This window comes from Apostichopus japonicus, chromosome 7 (assembly GCF_037975245.1).
Source record: "Apostichopus japonicus isolate 1M-3 chromosome 7, ASM3797524v1, whole genome shotgun sequence".
Taxonomy (NCBI): Eukaryota; Metazoa; Echinodermata; class Holothuroidea; order Aspidochirotida; family Stichopodidae; genus Apostichopus; species Apostichopus japonicus.
In genome coordinates this window covers 4499950-4521800 of record NC_092567.1, presented here as the reverse complement: position 1 = coordinate 4521800, position 21851 = coordinate 4499950, and the positions used below count along the sequence as shown (strand labels likewise).

Below are 21851 nucleotides of genomic sequence, written 5' to 3'. Positions count from 1 at the left end.
CTAGCGACATCATAAACAAAATACAAACAATATTCTCAAGGGGAGGGGCGGTCGTCCCCCTCCCCCCTCTCCTTGGCTACGCGCCTGCCTTTAAATCATTTGAAACAGACGATATTCAATTTGTGTTTATTGTTCGTTTATGCATCCACTAGCAGATATTAGGGTGGGGGAATGTGTACATATGCTTTTGGCCCAAATTGTAACCGTTGGTTGGGGGGGACTAACACCCCACCCCTAGGGGAAATGTCAATGATAGTTTGATCTACTTGATAGAGGTAGTGTTGTATTATTCACTTCCTCGACCCCTGCGTTACTACATATCCAATCGACGTCAGGTTTCAAACTGTCTGTTTCCACCAGGCATGCACAACGTTACGTACATTCATTACTATTGGCGCAAAAATATCTGTCATAAATCTCAAATATCACCCGCGAAAAGCTAGGAAACACCTGTTTATGAATATCGGTGACTCATGCTATTGAATTACCTGATCACATATAGTGTATATCACTATTGACAATGAATGGTTTAGTGTTATATTAGTGGAGTTGCAGACGTACCATATTCGTGGGAGTTGTTTGTTACCATTGACTTGTTGAGTGGTTATTAAGATGGATTATTTAATGGAGAGGAACCGCTGTTAATAGATAAAACAGCAATTATTCATCAGTGAGATAATTTGACGGTAAGGTATAGAGGCATAGGGTAGGATGTGTACAAAGGCCAGGTCAAACTTAGTTAGGTATGCTATAGGCTAGAGTAATAAAGTTAGGCTATGTTAGAAATCTCAAACATCACCCGCGAAATTCTAGAATTACTACTTTTAGCAACAGCTGGACATGCTTAGCAAATCTGAGTCATAAATAATGAAGATCTTAGCCTAGTTGTCGACTGATTATCAAAAAAGTCCAAGTTTAAGCATATCTTAACTACAAAGGAATTGAATAGAACACAATCGAGACACTGAGTTTTCTTTAGGGATCTTAAATTAAGCGAGGAATAAGACTAGCGATTAACATTGAAGGTGAGCTGATGCCTATCCTTTACTTCGAAAACAATTACTTCATTCTAGCTAACAAAAAGTATCCATAGACAGACTGTAGAAACTTTGTTATCCCTTCAAAAATCTTAAATCACAGAAAATGGGTTCAACTCGATTTTAATCGTACAAAACATTGTCTTTTACTGCTATAGCCTAGGCCTTCAAACAAGTCAAACTATAACATTCCAAAATGATTATTATAATCACCAAGCTTACTAAATCTTTTAGGTCGGACATTTGAGCCAATTATGTGAGAAACCTGCAGTTTTTACCGAGCAGGCTGACTGAAATAATGTTAGCCTATTTAATAGCCTAACTTATTATTAGATGAATGTTAGATACTGAATAGGACCTAGAGCTTTGAGTTTGAGCCTCTATAAAACAGTTTTCCAATTAAGTTTAAAAATAATAAATGAAATAAATAGTTATTAAAATGAAATCGTTCGTCCATGTTTTCCAGAAGCAACTAGATCGTGGTGTTTCACTCACAACTGGTTTTGTCTTAATTTTGCCCACTTAGTTATAAAACCCGTACATCATTTCAAAGCCAACAGACTTATGGCCACATGAAATTAAAAAGTAAAATGGTTTCGAAATTAAAATTGCGCCACTTCATTTACTCAATAGCAGACGTAAACCAGGGCCGTACCTCTAGTATTAAAAGGGCGCCAAACTCATTAACTGATTTATCTCTCGTGTTTGTTAATCTACATTTGTCCGCTAACTGTTCACACCCGCTGAACTCCATAATAACAGAAGATATGACAATGAAGACCCAACCAAACCGATTAAACTGAAAAGAAGTAATACATAATTAGTATAATTAAACCCTCAAGGATATGAAGTGTTTCCAGATAGCAATATTATTCGTAAAAAAATGTAAAAAGCGGATGGTACTATTTAATTGGAAGAAATTTAGAAAGTTAAGATCATAAGCAATACCCAATTTAAGAATATCTACAAACACAAAGAAAGAAAAATGTCACATTTCGAAAAAATCCACTAGAAGTTATCTTACACTCAAACTTAGAAATGAATTTGATAATTAACTAAACACAGATGGACATCGTCTTTTAAACAAATCATATTAATTGGAAATAATTCAAATATACGCAGAAAATAGTAGGATTTGGATCAATAATTAAAATAATTTGTATATTAAAATTGTAGTATTAGCCTCATCAACCTTTCCCCTTTTAAACTTGAATTTGATATACATCTGCTTCTCTAAATTGCATTTTAATTATAAGAAACAACCTATTTATTGAAATATAATTCCTCCATATCTCCTTAAACTTTACAAAAAAAAAACTTGTATTTGTTGAAGTAGAAGTTTCCTTTTTATGATTCCTATTACATTAGTGACTAATATTTACATTTATATTAAAGATTCCTCCTGAAAGTTCTAAATTAAGACACAAATAAATTTGATCAATATTTTCTTCAAAAGATAGAATAATCTCAATTCTTGATTACCCAATTTTTATAAAATTTCCAACCCGTCTATGAGATTTGTTTCCTATTAACTAATAAATTAAAATATGTAGGCTCATATTCGTATCTTATTGAACTTTACTAGCTATAAAACCTGTTATTAATAATATAATTGTAAAACAATAAAACTAATTTTGTAATCCTACATTACCGATTTATTTTCCTCTAATCTTATCCATGTATTTCTGCTTGTATTTGACTCCCATTAAAATCAATCCCTTATTTTCTGCTCCATTAACTTTTTCCTATTTACAAATAAACACAACCTAAATATCTTAGTTTATCGCTTTATTTTCCTTTATTTTATTTCGTTATTTGTATTATTTATAATATCATAATAATTATTCTAATCCTTACCAAATTCAATCTATTGATCTCTATCTACTCTATTATCAGTAACTCTATTCTTTCATTCTAGATTCCTATCTCCCGTGTGGATCTAGATTACTGCTCTCCTAGAGTTGATGAGTCTGGTCTGAACCTTATCCTTCAGTCTGGTCTCTCTCTCTCTATCCTGAGTTCTCTCCAGGCGCTGTGGATCACTGACAGAGACGGGAGACTAACTAATGAAGAGTTCGCGGACATCTTGTCTTACTCCTCACAGTGTACAAGCTTGAAGGAGCTGCTGTAAGTATTCCAATGTAGATGTTACAATCATTATAACAGTTAAACGGGGAATTAATTTAATTAATAAAAGTTATCAATATTAAACTAAAAGGGAATGTAAAGTCTGCTGTATTTTAATGCCAAGGATTGGATTTAAATAGTTTAGTTGGATTTATTTGAATAATCAGGTCATCGTGAAAGGAATTCTGTAGAATGTTATGATAAATAAAACAAAATATAATGGATAAATAGGGAATATTTTAATAGGGTGTTGGTAATAGAGGGGTGCAGGGGTGGGTGGTGGTTGTTTAAATGTTCTTTGTTTATGTTAATGTTAAAATTTAACTAAATAGGTTTTAGAATTACAAAAATGTTTATTAGGATAAAATAAGAGATATATAGACAAGGAAATTGGATTTTAATATTCTAGCGAGTAAAATTAATATTCTAAAGTAAGTTGTATAAGGAATAACTGTTAATTTTGACTGAAACCTCCGAAATAGTTGATTTTCAATTATGTACAATTAATTTAAGAAACAAAAGAGATTGAAAATCGTTATTTATTTTAAAGTAGTAAAATGATGGCAATAATAATAGCATAAACTCCTCAAAATTTCGATCAGATTATGATACTCTAGCAAAACTGAAATGCATAAAAAAGAGGCAACCAATAAAATAGTTTTAGTTGTCAAAATTTAAAAAAATAGTTACTCAAAATAAGTTACCTAATTAAAACAAAATAAAAGTTAACTAGAAGGAAATATATAATTGCAATTGAGTTTACTATATAGTTAAAAAAATGTATTGCCATAAATATCATTAAAGGCAAATCTGTATATCTGATAAATTTCAAAGGTTCAAATTTAATCCGCTTAAACTACATCACTTTCTTCGTTATAGTTTGAAATACGACCTTATACAAAATAAGCTTAATTATGATTTATGCTTATATTTTAACCTAATTTTTAAACAATAATTACAAAATTAACCGAGAGCTTTAACTTTGTATAATTGATAACTTTACACAAAAACTGTTTAATATTTTAATATTCCTCGTATTAATGTTACTTCATACTTGATTCGATCATGACGTCACTGCCTGGTCCGTTCCAATGCAGTGTTATTTTATCCTTAAAGACCACCCCCCCCACCCCCTCCAACCAACCCCTCCTCTCGCTCCTAATCTCGCCTTATTTGGTCCCACAGATCAAGCATCGTAAAAAAAAAAATCTGTCCGTCCTTAACATTCACAACATAAGCAGTAACATCTTCAACTTACAGCTGACGTGTTACTAAAAAAAAGAAAATATTTAAGTCGCACCCGTCACCCCCCCCCCCCCACCGCGCATCACCAAATCTCGAAAGAAAAGACAACAGCTATCGAGTAGTTACATACATGAAATATATATATGATAACGAACGATGCTTAACGTATGTTATATGTGCCATTCCGGGAATAACTGTGACCGCGGAGAAAAATATTACTGGAAATAACACACTCCGGGGGTTTTGTTTGGTCTGACCATGGAGGTAAAATGGTCTGACTATAAACAAAATGTAACAGAGAATATTGATGCCCTATCTAGACTAAATACTTTACCCCAATCCCAGTGTGCTCTTGGGTAATTTTAGTCTCGCCTCCTCTGCCCCACTCCCCTTCAGACACCTTACCTGTACCCACCACCACCCCTTCCTTCGCCGCCCCCCCCCCTTCGCACATCATCTTTTTTAGGGAGCCCTTCAAATCAATTCCGTTTCTACCCGATAACATCATCACCGTTAGTACACACACTAGGCCTACTCTACTTCTACAATAGTTTTCTGCACAGACGATTGATTCAAACAATTTATTTCTAAAGTAAAATAAGTTAACAGTAGAGATGACACACCTGGATCTCCCGTAAATAACTAATTAGCATAATAATAGATGACACTAGCCAGGGTTAAAGATAATGAATAGAAAGAGAAACGAGCAATGCGTCTAGTGTACACCTGGAATGTTGTAACTGTCATACAACGTAACCATGGAAACCGACGACAAGTAGGTCAGTCAGTGTCTAGCAGTGGCTGGGAATAATGCACCTTTTTATTCAATACGGGTTAAGTATATAGCTAACAGCTATTTAGTGATACTGTATGTCATATGCCGTGATATTACAACGTGTTCTCATTATTATTCTTTGTTTATATATTTTAAATGAGTAAACTTGACTTCCTTGGTTGTTTAATACATCCCTCACTTGCGCCTCTCCCTAATTTTACAGAAGGAATGTTTAATTTCCCTTTCTTCGTTTTGTTTTCTGTATGTACTTTTCGTTGGTATAAGGAAGTCTGCCTTATTAACACATAATTAAATAGGCCTTAATGTAACTCACATATCTAATATTTGATTACAAACATTGCGGGTTCTTAATTGCCTAGTTTATGGAGAACAGTTTTGTTCTGTGAAGTTGATTACACAGTTAAACGGTGGAGATAAAATATTGCCGCTCGTGTTTAGCAGGGAGAAAGATTCGTTTGATGAGATCTTTTATCTTTTTAAATATCGAATGATATACTGCACTAGTTCTTTTTTATCTACACAGAACAGGCGAAAGGGATTAAATTATTCCATCGAAGATTAAAATGTATAATGGATAACGACAACTAGAAATCGATTTCAAATTTGCAACTGTTTTTAGCGAATTTAGAAAGGTTTAGAAGGCTGTCAAGGTGAAGAGTGTTTGACCTGTAAATTTAAGCAAGTTTGAACACTTCACTGTTCATCAATCTGACTTCAAGCATTAACGTTGTTTTGGTTTCGATGATAATCGTAACGTATGCATTCATGCAGACGGAGAGTGTGTGTGTATGTATGCGTGTATGTATGTGTGTGTTTGTGTGTTTGTATTATCGGACCTCCAAGGACGATGACTTGACTACACACCTTTTGTCTGAGGTATACATGTGTGTGTGTGTGTGCATGTGTGTGTGTGTGACGCCTCGCTTGTAAACACGATATCTCAAGTAGGGAAGCTTGGACCAATCTAAAATTTGATGTCTATAGGTACCACATTGAGTACAAGAACCCTTTTGTTTTGTGGGGAGGTCATTTGGGGTCACTAGGGGCCAAATACTGAAAATCTTGTAAACATGATATCTCAAGGAGGTAAACTTGGCTCAATCTCATATTTCGTGAATAGGAGAACCACATTGAGGAGCAACAGCCTATGTTTTTTTGTGGAGATCAAAGGTCATTTGGGGTCACCGGGGGTCAAATTTTGGAAACCTTGTTTTATAAGCTACCGTATCTCCCACCAACCAGCCTATCAGATAACGTGCTCGTTACGCCTCATACGAATATGAGGCTATTGGCAATTGGTAATGAGTTTATGGGCATCCGTAGAATCTAAAACTGAAAATACGAACATATTTGCATTGGCTTCAACGTGCCGCTCGGAAGCCTTATTTTGCGTGCAGAAAGGTGTATTTTGTAATACAGCGGTTCTGTTGGACGTTTTCGTCTTATTTCTTTCAGGTTGGATGTAGTTTCGTTGTGACCAATCAGCGTTTATGAACTTAACAGTTCGTCTAGTTAGATTTTTTACTATGACCAATCTCAATGCGAAATAATTGTGTAAAATGGTCTTAGTTTGGCAGTGAGTTCACGAGCTTTTGTCTGGATCGGCTGTTGATCCAAATTTGTATATAGTCTCTTCCACCAGTTTCAGCATAGCTAGGCCTTAACAGTAACGTTCGACTTTCGTCATGTTTATGATTATGGGACAACTTGAACGAACCTGGCTAGGCCTGTGAGCAATTTTATGTTGTTTAGGCCAGCAACGGTTGGATAGAATAGGGTTCGTTAACACAACAACGTGAAGAATACCAGTCAGAATACCAATACACTTAAGATGGCAAAACATCTCCTTCATTATTTCTTAAGGCAATTTTCTTACTGGCAATCAGTCATTATTCGCAAAGTATAGAACACAGATTTAAGGAGTTTTGAGACAAGTTTGCTGTTGTTACTGCTAGGAATTTTGGAAGAGAGATGCTCTTACAACCTCAGATTATCATTGCGTAAAAGATCGCTTTGATTTAGGCAGTGAAATGGAGTAATAGCGATATTTTTCGCGCATCAATCTGCAGCTAAAAGACAGATAATTAATTGTGAAATTGAACGAAGTCGCTGCTCTAATTGAGTAGCGGTTCAAAGTAGCGGTGAGGTACTGTATATGCTTAGGACTCCCGCACACCTAGTTTATGCATAAAGTATATGCCTAGTTAAGTAGAGGAGCCCTATAATGTAACAGAAGCCAAGCTATCTTCGTAGAATTTTTTACAGATGTTGTATTTTTAATTGTTTGAGACACTACAGTAGTCCTAGCTGCTTATTTATGATTCTGCGTCATGTTTTACTTTGTTCAACACTTACTTTTGGTGGAAAAAGTTTTAATTTCATACTGCAAAGAAACATGACTTTCTAATGCGAAATTACGTAGCACCATGTATCTGTCTAACTGATGTTGCAGATATGTACTTTGGAGACTTGAACAACAATCATAGGCCTAGTGGTGAGTGGAATTTGGCGAGTAGATTTTTAGTCACGGTCACCAAATAGCGAGTACTTTCAAAAATATTTGTCGAGGCCTGTAAACCTTCACAACATGATTTCTCATGGTAGAAATCATGGATACTTTTCATACATGGTATATGGATTTGCCACATTGAGTACAAGAATCCTATTGCTTGTGAGGTCAAATTTCATATAGGTCACCAGAGGTCAAACTCTGACAAACCTTTTACATGATATATATCGATGGAAATCGTGGATACCTTTAATACATTGAGTCAAGACCCCTATTGTTTTTGATGGAGTTGTGTATAGCCACGTACAGTAGACTGACCTGTGTTTATCATGCCCGTGTTATTGTAACAGCTTGTTTTGGTTATACCAACAAGCAGAAGTCTACTGCATTGAAGTCATCGAAACCTCAATGCATTTTGCATCTGGTTATTTTTGGAAAAGATGGGTGGGGGTGGGCTCCAAATGTGACTTGCATCCGTTGGGAGGGGTCTATAGACCCCTCCCAACGGACGCCCGTTTATAAACGGGGAGAACCCTTTTATTAAAATATAACCTTTAATAAATAGTTTTCAATGCTGTAGCAATATCAATTATTAGTTCAACAATTATTTCCAGTATATTGCCTTAATGTGTACATTGTGTTGTTGTGTCCGCTATAGCCCTTACATTATATATTAGATTAATGAAATATTCAAAAGCGCTTGTTTTAACCAGTCAATGGATAGATACAGAAAACAAACGATTGTGAAGAAAAACGTTTAACATAAGAATTAGCAGTATCTATGCGTTAATTATGCTAATGAGATACAAGGTACGTAACCTATATATTTTCTTACAATTGTCCGGAGTAGTGTTTTACATAGAACTGGGCAATGCAGGTATAAGGTAGGACGATACTGAGCTAGACTTGAACATATTAATTGGTTATTATGCACTATCTGTTACCGGTTAATCCAGATATTTTCATTCATGCTCGCCAACTTAACTTGTTGTAGTAAGGAATCTTACAGACAATATGTTTGTATATTCACATTTATCCTTCTCTTATATTTGAAGTGAACAACATATTACGCAGGGCTGTCAAATATTCTTTTCACAATAATACATACTGGTTTTAGTATTAAAGTCTCGGCATTACGGTTAGATGAGACAGACGGAAATACTGCTTGGCTTGATGAGTCGCTATATTGTAAAGGGAGGGTGATTTAAATAACGAATTTCTCCTTGAACAACATTTATCTATTTCACCAAACTCAGCAATCATATCAATTATAACAATGTTGCCTCCACGTCGCTTCAAAACCTGATAGGATAATGAAATAAAGGACAAACAGTAAATCTCTTTGTAGGGCACTTGCTTGTAAGTTTCATGTGTGTTTATTACCCGTCTGTATACAAAAGTCCACTTATATCTTACTTTGTAATTTAAGAACTTAAGTATGGGTAAATAATGCTTAACCTAAAAATCCTATTCCTAGCTTCACTCTAAACTAAATGGTAATTATTGGGATTCTCCTGAAACCAGATCATAATACAACAGCACGCAGGCATTACCTCTGCATATTTACTACTGTTAAGACATGACCATTACCAGCATCCTTCTGAATACGATAATAACGGCTGTATAATATAAACAATACATGGCATGACAGTTCGACTGGAGTTGCATAAAACAGTTCAATCTATTTGTTGCCTGATGCCGGTTACCATATAGGATTTAACATTACTCCTACAGTGCATAGCGTAACACTTTTAAAGCTAAAATACATTTACAAAAGATAGGTAATGAACATATAGTTAATTCAATACAGAACGAGAAGAGCAAAGAATATAAAACAATGTCCTTGATGACACTTCACCATGAGGATGAACTTCCCCAAGCTAATTCTAGTGACCCTTCATCACCTTTAACTGCTAAGAACATTAAGCTTAGTTGAATCAATTCCCGCATGACGATGGTCTAGTTACCGTAAAGTCATGTCAAGGCAACATATAAATCATTACCCTTAATCGTTCATAGAAAACAACTGGAATAATACTACTAATAATAAAATGTCAGTATTCTCCTTTAACTTAATGAAATGACAGAATGCTCCTTTAAATTAATAAAATGTCAGAATGCTCCTTTAACCCGTTTCAGTTACCAAGCAATCAACTAACTGAAATAATACCTTGAAAATGTCTTTCCAATACTTTAATGTAAAACAATAGCTATGCCGGGCTAAACATACAACCCTAAATTCCTTCTTAATACATTTATCACCAGCAACAAGGTTCAACCTAATAAACTCTCAAGGTCATAGCTACCTGCTATACTCTAATCTTCCCTAGTAGCTCTCCACTGGCCACTAACCCCAGGATATATGTGATGACCCTCTAGTAAAATATGGAATGGTCCTGCCCAGTCCTACACTTCTGCTCAACAAGCATGATAAATGTGATCACATGGCCTAACCTGTTATATGCAGTTGTTTTCAATACATAGCAACACTACAGTACACACAGCATAGGCCTACTGAAATAATTCTACGATGGGCTGAGCCACTCCGTAACTTTACATCTTAATTTTAACTAACAACAATGTGATTATGAGTTTTAAGTACAACCTTCAGCCTCTCTAGTACTTTACTTAAAGTATCTCATGAAAATCAAGAAGAAACTCAACATACCTGATAGGATAATGAAATAAAGGACAAACAGTAAATCTCTTTGTAGGGCACTTGCTTGTAAGTTTCATGTGTGGTCCTCACACACAAGGCCCTAACCTATATCCAGACAGTCTTCATTCCAGACGGACGGAATCTCTGATTATATACATGGGGGTGCTTCTAAAGGAAGAACTGTCTAGAAACTAAAATGGTTTGATGAGGGGATGTCCCTTTGTTTAAAAACAGAATTTTGTAGGGGTGCCTGCTTTTTGAGCCCGCTACAACAATGATAATGAATAATCATATGGTACCACAAAGATTCAAGGTTCCATATGAAAAGAGTCATATTTAGAAAGATATAACAAAATCTGATTGCTGAAAACGAGTGTTGTAAACTCCCCACATGTCATGGTGGCGGGTGGGGGGGGGGGTGATTAGGCACATGCTCCTCTACTTTTCTGAGTACCCTGCAAATTGGCCTCCATTTGTTAATGAAACTTAACAGTTCCCACCTTTGTAATTAAAGTGTCCTCTTGTTGTATTTTTGTAATAGGTGCCTTTATTTCTAAAAATTGCTAATTGGCTTAACAATATTAATTATGATAAAACATGTAATTCAAAAGTACCGGTATAAAGTAAACTTTTGTTAAAAACATTCAAATACATGAATTTGTTACTCTGTGCATTCTTTTTTGTTTAAAGGAATGCACAAAGTATTCATTTTGAGAGGTTTAACATAATTTGACAGTTTAGTGGTTTCTTGCGTGAAATCAAAGTCACATGCTCCACTGCACCTCAGTGTTTGTGCCTCCACCTTCCAATCACACTTTTCTTTTGCGAATCAACGAAGATCACATTATTGGGATTCTTCATAAAAAGTAAGAACATGAAGTTGTAACAATTACTAGGTATGAAGGGAGTTGGATATTTTGGACACATGCAGCTCTTCATTGAGAACATATTTGAATACGATGATTTGATTGTGAATTGGTTGGGGAAACTCTTATCAACTCCACTAAAAAATGTTATAATATTTATTAAATTGGATTTGGATCAATGACGAAATAACTCGTGCAATTTGTTAAAATTATTAAAGGTTGATATTGAATAAATATTTAAATAGGTAAGGATCCTTGGTATACCTGTCTTGTTCATGTAATATTAACATTTTGTGTTTACCTTTTACTGAAATCATCCGAGAGGAACAGTTGTTTCGCCCAGTAGAAAATGTTGCTATGTCCTCGACCCTCCTACCGCTCTCCCTTACAATCTTCCTCTGTTTTAGTGTATGTTTTGCAGGTTTGTTATCCCGCCATTACATTGAAATATGCAATTTGTAGCATCTTAAACTCTTTTAAGATTAAGAAACAATTTTGTCAGCTTAAAGATTAATCATTTCTAGATTTCGTATCTTACCACTGAGCTCTAACAATCTCAGACATTTTAGTTCTCATTTAAAGCGAGGATTCACGAGGAAGAACTAAATCATCAATACATTTGCCGAAAATAACATACGATATAAATCACGTGATCCGAGCGAAAAATGGCAAACGGTTGTTACGAGGATTTACTTCGTTTACTCCGTTTGTTGTGTACAATGCTGTATTTCTACATGTTTGAATAACTTTATCTTAATTGATAATGTAAAATGTAAACAGTTTAGCCAATTCTGATAATGTGGACGGCTATACTGTACATTTCACAATATCAACCACATACAATTTCCATACAGCAGTTCCAACTATCATTATTATCTACAATACTATTTCCATTCTAGTTTATTTTTCGTAGAATCGTTTGAACACAAAACTTGTGATGATAATTAATTCTGATCATAATGATCAACCAGATGTGATTTATTTCCTTGTTATTTATTGTTTTCTTTGTTTATCTTCATTGATTTAGTAAACAATAAACCTGACTAGGAGGACATTCTTCTACGTCTTCTACATCTTACATGATGATCACTCTACTTCTCTCCATAGGTTTCTATTCTACGATCTGCCAGACACTATTCCGGTTGGATTCATTCCATCATCCTTCAAGTCAAGAAACGTGAAAGGTATTGTCACAATGACGTCATAATGGTCCCACTTAAAATTTCTTACATTTTTCTCAAGGCTTGACCAACTATTCATGATTGCCTGTTGACTTGTTGATTGTTGTTGATTCACAAACAATAGAGTAATGAATCAGCAACACATGGTTGCCATTTTATATGTAGGAGACACCCAAAACAGAGTCTTGTGATAGTAAACAACAAACTGAATAATAGAAACATAACAACACTTAATATTGCTAGGCTTGGCTGATTTAAAGATAAGTCATATTCCTTTCATTTCTCTCCTTCGAGATCACTGCACTACAAGATGTTTTGTGAGTAGCCATCAAATCAATTGATGCTTTAAATCTCTTTCCTAAAATGTAGTTGGTTCACACACCTTGGGCAACTTAATTACACTGCGACAGTTATCGTGTAAGGTTTTGAAGTAATGTTGTGCATCTCGGAGTCTGTCAACCCCCCTCCTACACCTCCTCCCCCCCCCCCGTTAAACACACATACTTAAACACATCCACACCACCGCTTAAACCAGTCTTTCAATCTGAATTGCAGAATAAAGCCGCGAAGTTTTTTAAATTCTTTTCCAAGTTCTGCAAACGAAGTTCTTGTGTCTCTGAAATTGCTGCAAAGTTTATTAAAAAATAAGCGAAAACAAACCACAGACCAAATGTATGGGAACTGTTCGTGCTAGATGTATCGTACTCGAAATATACGAATAGTTTAATTAGCATAACGACTTTAAACAGGCAAAGATAAAAAACTCGTTCTGCAGTTTTTTTTACAGGAAGAGAGGGTCGAAAAAGCCAACATCATATATGGGAAGTAAGAAGGGGGGGGGGGGTATGTGGTCTTTCCCCAGAAAAAGGGGAAGTTTGACTTCAAATGATACCTTCTGAGGCATAGTTAGACTTATATGACTTGAATTATGTCCAATATCTAAGTCTAAACGCAATATTGTGTTTTAACTATTCTAAGTTAGTTTGAAATGCGTGGTGGGGGGGGGGGGAACACCCCTTCATCCCCTTGATCGGCGCTTGAAAAGAGTACAATCTACATGTATTGGCGAACATTAACATCCATGCATGATTTGCCTTGAAAAAATAATAGTAGAAATAAAATGTGGGTAATGATATGAGAGAAAGCATTTAGAACTATATGTGAATTTAAAACCATATTTTATTTGTTTAATTAATACACTTACGAAAGTAAGAGTTATAATACAAAAACGAAGAAAAGAAAACAGAATCGGTCTGTCTGTTACTCCCCTTACGTCTCCATTTCCCTAGATTTGGATATATTGGATATATTTGGCTAATAAAATGAAGCAGCTTTCAGAGGATTCGCCCCCATCCCCCCCCCCCTCCCTCCTCCCCCTTAAGTCCATCGGATCCACACCAGCCTGCTTGGAATACATTATAGATAAATATAATTTATTTATTACATCTGTTCTGTGTTTTAGTGCTTTAAACTTGCTACGAGAGAACAAGGGATATCACCAAATGCAAAAACTTCAGGGGTTTCCCCTCGTGGAACCAACCAGGGCTTGAAATATATTCCAGAGAAAGCCCCTCGATCCCGCTTGAGCTCTCAGAAACGTTCTGTACAATTTTGAGGTTCAGCTTGCTACTGACGACCCTATCTAAAACTTCTGCCGCTTCCGGGGTCTTCGCATCACACCCTTTAACAACGTTAAACTATCAAAGAAAAATATCTAATTTACATTTTTGGTTTGTAAATCTGCATACAAAGCGAAATGGTCATAAAACATGTTTTATGCTTATTACATGAGTACTAGTTTAATTTTCTAGCCATCAATATACATATTGTGTATCGATTCGGTACAGTTTTACATCGGTATTATATACTTAATGAGGTAACGATGTATACTTTATTCCATTTAACGCGTGTTATCTGTCGAATTTTTAACTTAATATGTTTGTTTGATTTTCGCTGAGATGCTAAACTGTCAGAAAGAAAAATTAAATATTAGAGTAACCACTAATCTTGCAAGTAGTAGTTAAGACAGGGATTCAGATACAATTCAAGTAGTCTTATTCATCGGTCAACGCCTAAATACAAGAAAAGATCAGTAATGGTTTTTTAATGTTTTCAATTGTATGGTCCACCATCTTGTCTACATACGTCTAAAAAAAAGGAAGACGTTATAGGATTCATTGTAGTCGTTAAAGTGAGTTAAAGCCAAACGAATGTGAGAGTGGTCGGGTGCAGGAGGGGAGGTATAAATACTTAACGCCGCGCTTCTTGCTCATGTGCTATTTACTCTTGGTTGTTATGGTATCTCTTTTTTTTTTGGGGGGGGGGGGGTGGGGTTGGGGTGATTTTACAAAATAGCTACAGTACATGTGCGTCTTACTGCAATGGTATATACGTCACTAGTCAAACAAAATGTAAAATGTACATACATGGCAGATCACTATGCCACCTTACATTACATCTCCGAAATATACGTTTTCAAGCAATACTACTTTTGTTATGAACAACTGAATTTCATGTTTTGATGTATAATAAATATACAAATGGACATGGAAAGAAAAAACCTTGCATAAAAATACTTCCGACTGTTTCTTTTACTGCGATCCAGGGTTTGCATTAGCCGCGGGATTGCGCCATTCTCGCAGTTTTTTATTTTAAATCACGCATGTAGAAAATTGCCAATACGGGAAGTGCCGTAAATAAATTTCAGCTCTCACCTGAAATTATACATACATTACGGCTGTGACTGTGTAGCGATTCATCGATACACCATCGCATTTGGAATAAACGTTTAATAAAAAGTCGCGATTTTATTTGTTTTGTTATCCCGTCTATAATCCATCTTAACATCCCGTTAATATCCTTGCCAGTATTTCCTTCTATTAATAAATGAATGAAAAAAATATAGCAATTTTGAGAATTCCAATATTTACATATGCACGAACGTATACAGTAGCTACAACTATGAGAGGAAAGCACTTGCTATGGACTACCAGAGTTAGCTGCTTGATGACAACAAAGACATGTGCACTCGACAAACTACGTTTGCGTAAAATCACCACAAATAACCAACCACATAGAAGCCTAAAATCACAAACCCACAAATTGTGTCGCAGTTAGCTGGTACTAAAATACTCACCGAATACTTTCGTTATTGCTGCTATCTTTGACCACATGGTAGCCAACCACCAGCCTAAGTCAATGGGGAAATCTAGCCTAACCATCTGCTTGTTATCTCAAATTGTAAGACAGTTAGCTGGAACTGAACTATCCATGGAATACTTTATTATTACTGCTATCTTCGACCACATGCTAGCCTATGACCACATCGGTTTCTTACTCACACACACACACACACAGAAGCGTAGCCTTGTTAACAACTTTTAATTACCTGCAAATCGGCAATTGTTTAGAAGGCATGTGCTATGTTTTGAAGAGGTATTATATTATTGTACGTACACAGTTGCTGTTGCGATGGATTAAATATTTCAATCTTGATTAGTTTTTACCGGTATAATATTTTCGTTTTCAGTGTTGAATGATTTTATCCACACAAGAAAAAGAACCATTACGAATGGCTGAAACTAGAAGTTGTAAGCAATTAAAACAGCCATCTACATTTACAAGAAAGTTATTTCATTGAAATAATCTTCCGTATTCGCGTGTCTTGATTAATCAAAGCGTGAAATCATGAAAGCAATCGCGTAGCAATTACGCGCACCCCTCTCAAAAAACGGGTACCCGTTTTGTGTGTTTTCGATTCGGGTACTCGAATGTTAAGTCGGGTACCCGGGTATTCGAGTACCCGACTCAGACCTAGACTGTTTTTACTCATTAAATAAAACTAATGCTCAAGAGAACTTTTCATCCTCCGCTTGGATCATGCAAATTATCATGGATGCAACTATGCTGAAGGCTATGGTAGTCTCTGATGAAAAAGGAGTTATCATGGTTATTCAAAATAGATACGTGTTTCTTGAGTTTAATGGAAACGAGCATTTGTCATAACGTCACAAGTATTGTAACTGAATCATAACAGTGAAACTAGGGACGTGCAGTTAGTTACAGATGATTTGTCCAGTCTTGTAGCTCCGTAATTTAACTCAATTAAGTAATTACAAATACATTTAGTCTTTTTCTATCATCAATATTTAAATTATTAGTTTTCATGGTATTTGATGACATCACTAATGCGTTGTTATATAAAGCTGAATATCTTGAAATCGGGTAGCTTTACAAACATCACGAGCAATCAAATGTTTCATTTCCCTGTACAATAACACATCTATAATAAGATTCTACCTACATTCATTATTTAAATTAATTAATAGTAATGTAAATACATACAAACCTCTCTATCTCCACCCCTCAACATTATTTCTCGGACTCGTACACAGTGTACGCTCGTTTATTGTTCTGTGTTTAAAGGACACATCGAGAATCTCATTGATAATGGTGGAGTGACGTCACTGCTGATAATGTCATCATTGATCAATCTCAAAAGTAGTTAGTGTAAACAACACGTTTGCTCGATCAATTAAATGCTTGACTATTTTTGACAGACGTGTGTATAATAGCTACTAACGTATCCCGTGATAACAGCTTAGAGAGAGATTCAGAGACGATGAAGTCGAAGTCAAAGTCAGTTTGTGCATTATTTAGAATATTCTAAACCGTCGATATTTGGACTTCATTTTCTGACACTCTCATAACGTATTCCTGACGTATTCGAGATGATAATGATAGTAAACTGATCGATAATCTTACTGATATATAAGGATTTGTAGACTGATCAGCTATATTACTGATATGATAATGATATCAAACTAATAAGATCAAAATTAAGGAATCAACTAGATTGATTACTCAGCTAATATGAAGTTATCATTGAGGGCCAACATAAATCTCGTTATTATAATATTTATGATTTCATTCCAGACCAACAAAGATTAAGTATGCACCTATCATTATATATCTCTCTTTTATGTTTTTCATCAGTTTGGAATTATATCAACACTGACAAGTATCGTCGTCTGAATCTACAAACCGGTCAATGGCAGGTAACGAGTTTGATCACCTTTCTTTCAGCTATTGCTAGTAATGCAAGTCTGGTCAGCTTGTTTGCGTTATGCTTCCCTAGCACTGTTTGCAGTCCCCAATAAGTGTAAATAAATAACTATAGTGTTACATTATCTGTGAAGCTTACGTGTAGCTGGTAATATTAAAAGTGCTGACGTAAATAACGAACTTTCAGACATCTTTTCCCGCTCCTACTTCCTGGAGGGGGGAAAGAGCGGATGGAATATTGCGTGCGAACATGGTCTAAAACTCTAAATGAATCTCATTAGTTCTATAATATATACAATATCCGTGTCAGTTTGATATTTCACACATGTAGTTATAGCTAAAAGATTGACTTTTGGACAGGTTTGCTATATATGTATTGTACAATCGTTTTGACACATGCCGTTTTATCAATATCCAAATTTTGTGAATTTTGCATCTAAAAAAATCAACGTTTATTTTGCGATGAAACCGTATAATGTTATAAATCATATTGAACAGGCTTGTTCTTGTAATTGCTGTGTAATTGTTCATCATAACACATAACAACAGTCGTATAACAGTCCGTTTAACTGACCCTGTATCTTACCGTAGCAGCTCCTTGGTTTTAACTGGTCACGTTTAGGTGTTTAGCTGTTTCTGTTGGTGTGAGAGGTGGGTTTTCCATTGAGCATTATAACACTAACAGATATATTACTTTAAATGTTGGTCTTGATTCAAGTAATTAATAATCAAATTAAATTTAACCATTTCTATGGTATTTTGCGAATTGCTCAAATGCACAAGATGGTGAGGGGGTAAAATTGGTAGTTAGTAATATGAACAGAAATATGTGGAATTTGACTCTAAAAACTTATTGTAAGTTGATTTCTATACTTTCGTAGTAATAAAAAGTAGTAAAAATTTCGTAGTAATTCAAATAATGTTGAGCATTAAGTCAATGCGTAACCGTTTTAATAAAATGAAATAAAGCTGCATGCTACTTAATAGGTTATAACGTTGACCAATCCATATATTATACACACATAACTGGATAGCCCTGCAACTAATTAAGAGATCTAGGTATGTTGTTACAACCACATGACTGCTACTTATACTAGTGAGGTATTTATCGTTATTTAATCAGATTCAGACAATATTTTGCCCCACAAATTTATTGTCATGTTTTATTTGTTTGTTTCCAAACCTTTAGCATCTCTACCTACTCTCATCTTTCCTGGTGTGATTTTTGATGAAATAAAGTAACATTATGTTTTCAAGGTCCTTATCTTTCATTTAACGGTCCAGTTTGTTACCAGCAGATTGTAGCAAAAACAACACAAAATACATAAACTAGAAATATGCATTATGGTATACTTTCTTTGGAATTAAATCTTGCTAGTAAATTAACTATTTTGCTTAGAAAGCTTCAGGGGATTTGAAGGATCACTTGCTTAAATTATAATTTATCCATATTAGTGTACACGTGACTGACATAAGTGTGTGGGTCCAATCAGGCTTTGATATAATGAAAGGACGGGTCTGGTTGTTATTTGAAACCATTAAACTCTGGTGTATTCTTCTGAATGGTAATGCTTGCCATGGTCATTTGTATGTATAAAGGGTTCCGATCTAATATTTTTTTTGGGGGGGGGGGGTAGGATTATTATATTCGTGTAAAATGGGAATAAATTAGAAAACAGAAAGAAACTGTAGTATATTGTGTAGCTCTATTAACCCGCTTTGTTGTTATCTTGTACGGATACCATGGTAACCAAAACATATGCAATCACTTGATAAAATATGAATATAAGACAAATATTCGTATTATTTCCAGCATGACGGTTTGAACAGACACAATGTACATACAGTAGACGATTTTGAAGGTGTCAGGATCCGGGGTGGGGTAGGGCTTGGAAGCGGAGTTGTTCTAATTACGTTATAGTCGGTAACTGGTAATCTGATTTAAATATTCATAATTTGTCATCCCCTAATTATTTATTTTATCTTGATAATTATCTTCAAGTGTTAAGGATAATTTATTGTCACACCCAGACATTCCAGCCTCATTCATTACTTATCATTAATGTCTAGGATTGAGTGGAGAGTTGAGGGCGCCAAATAATACAGGAACAACTCACGTAGACGTTTGCATCACGTTTATTCCAAACGTATAGAAACAAACTTATAAAAATCTGGAAGTGAACAGAAATACATATCTTTAAAATATATTTTTTGAGATAAAAGTCTGTAAGTAAATCACGAGCATTGGTATATGATAATTAATAACTAAGCATATCATTTCAACATTTAGTAGAACACTGGTAGCATGTATGACTTTGAACAACATAATTGACATAACCGACGCTGCTTAACGTTTCCAACATACCACTAAAAATCCTCGTGAAACATTGGTATTATTCTTCTGAACCAAAACTTAGCTGTAGTAAAAATCAATGGCATTAACAAATATCTTAATCAAAGAATGTCTTCACCTAAAGGAATGCACTGAACATATCCGGCTTTTACGTCACCATCTCGATCTACATTAAATATGAAACCGTACAATGTTTTCGAACATGTTGCACCGTTCTTGTTTATGCTAATTTAATTTCGGGGCAAATGTTCATCATGAAACATACAACAGTAGTCACAACAGTCCATTTAGCCGACCCTGTAGCTTACTGTATAGCTGCCCTTGCATATTGGTTTTGTAGCAGGCTCCCTGGATTTCACTGGATATGCTCATTTTCTTCGTTTTCTCTGGTGTTAGGAGAGGTTGGTCTTCTATTAACTAAAGCTGCCTATTACGTCATAGGTTGTAAATTGACCAAACCGTGAAATATTCGCATAATTATTGGATACCCTGCAACTAACAAAGACATCTAGATATGTTGTCACAATCACGTGACTGCTAATGATTATTGTATTATTTGTCGTTTAACCAGATTTAGGCAATTTGTGTCCCATAAATTTAGTGTCATAGATATTTGTTTGTTAAAAAACTTACTTTAATAATTAATATTCCCTGGTGGACTGAAGTAACATGGTGTTTTCAAGTACTTCTCATTCCTTTTACGGTCAAGTTTGCTACCAGCAGATTGTAGCAAAAACAGCACAAAGTACAGAAGTGCACTTTTGCTAATCTTCTTCTAAGTTCAATCTTACTCAATTATTAACTCACATTTATCAGGTAAATGTTCCTACGACGGCTCCACGTACACTAATGTCTATATGACATTAAATACCTGTAATTTATGATCAGAAATGAGATTGAACTGGCAATGTAACGGATGGTGACCGATGCGAAGCAGCGCGTTTCAACATTGTTTTTCCTAGTATGGTTTTAAAATCATATCAGAAACTGGTTTTTATTGCCTATTATTTGTGTGTGGAGTGCATATATAAACGAAATTGCTTGTAAACATCCGACTCACTGTTTACCAGAATGTGAATGCTGGACATTTGGCGATTTATATAAATGAAGGAAGAGGTGATACGTTTATTGATAAGATGAAAGAAAATTGAAGGCTATTTTGTAATTTGTGAAAATATTATATTCGTGGTTCGGAATTAACTCTAGAAGAAGATCTTGCAATAATTATTATTTTTTTTTATCCTACTACTTCGTTCTGTTGTTTAGATACCTTGGTAACCAAAGAACTGGACATGTATTTTGTGACGCTGTATACGAACACAATGTTGAAAAAGATCACGCACATGAATCTATTTTTTGCGTCGCGGATATATACTAAGCCTTTGTCGTATATTGCTTTCTGGATTTTGTTAAAAGCATCTTATATATACAGTAGATTCTCCTTTGGAGAAGCTGGATGATCCGTTTACAGCAATGTTTGGATGACAAGAATAACTTAATGGATGTAATATTTACATAGCTGTTAACAGTATCGATGCATCAAATGGCACTCAAAAGCTTTCTTCAGTTTGATGATATTTTTTATAAGTTTGATAGATGCTTGAACTCATTGGAAACCTGGTTGCTCTTTGACCAGCATCGAAACTTAAATAACACCTATCACAGTTTTCATAATACATATACTGTACATACTAGCTTCACCTTCCTATACATGTAAGAATTGGGGCTGAAGTTATTTCTATTCTAAAATCCTGCTGAGGCTAATTACTATAATATTGCTATACCGTTGTTCAAATAACATACACTTAGAGTTTCCGTAAGAAATATATAACTTGAATATATTACAAAAAGTCCGGCGCATATATTGTTCATTTCCTTTCCGTTATCCCTAGTATAAATATAAAATATTTATAAATAGGAGAACCAAAGACTAGGAAATATAAAAATACGTACATCAATATGAACATAAATATCAGAAAGTGAAAGATTAAAAAATAGTTGAAAACTAATGTTA

The 21851-nt window shown here is 35.0% G+C and overlaps 1 protein-coding gene across 8 annotated transcripts in view; it reads left to right on the top strand.

Moving 5' to 3' along the window:
* Positions 1-21851, top strand: part of LOC139969978 (NLR family CARD domain-containing protein 4-like) — a 585990-nt gene that overhangs the window by 176490 nt on the left and 387649 nt on the right. Inside the window, exon 5 of one of the 8 annotated variants that reach the window (XM_071975470.1) lies at positions 2956-3164. The exons of the other annotated variants lie outside the window; for them this stretch is intronic. Within the exon in view, the coding sequence (XP_071831571.1) occupies positions 2956-3164 (209 nt within the window). The remainder of the gene's footprint in view (positions 1-2955; positions 3165-21851) is intronic. 8 annotated transcript variants of the gene reach the window in all.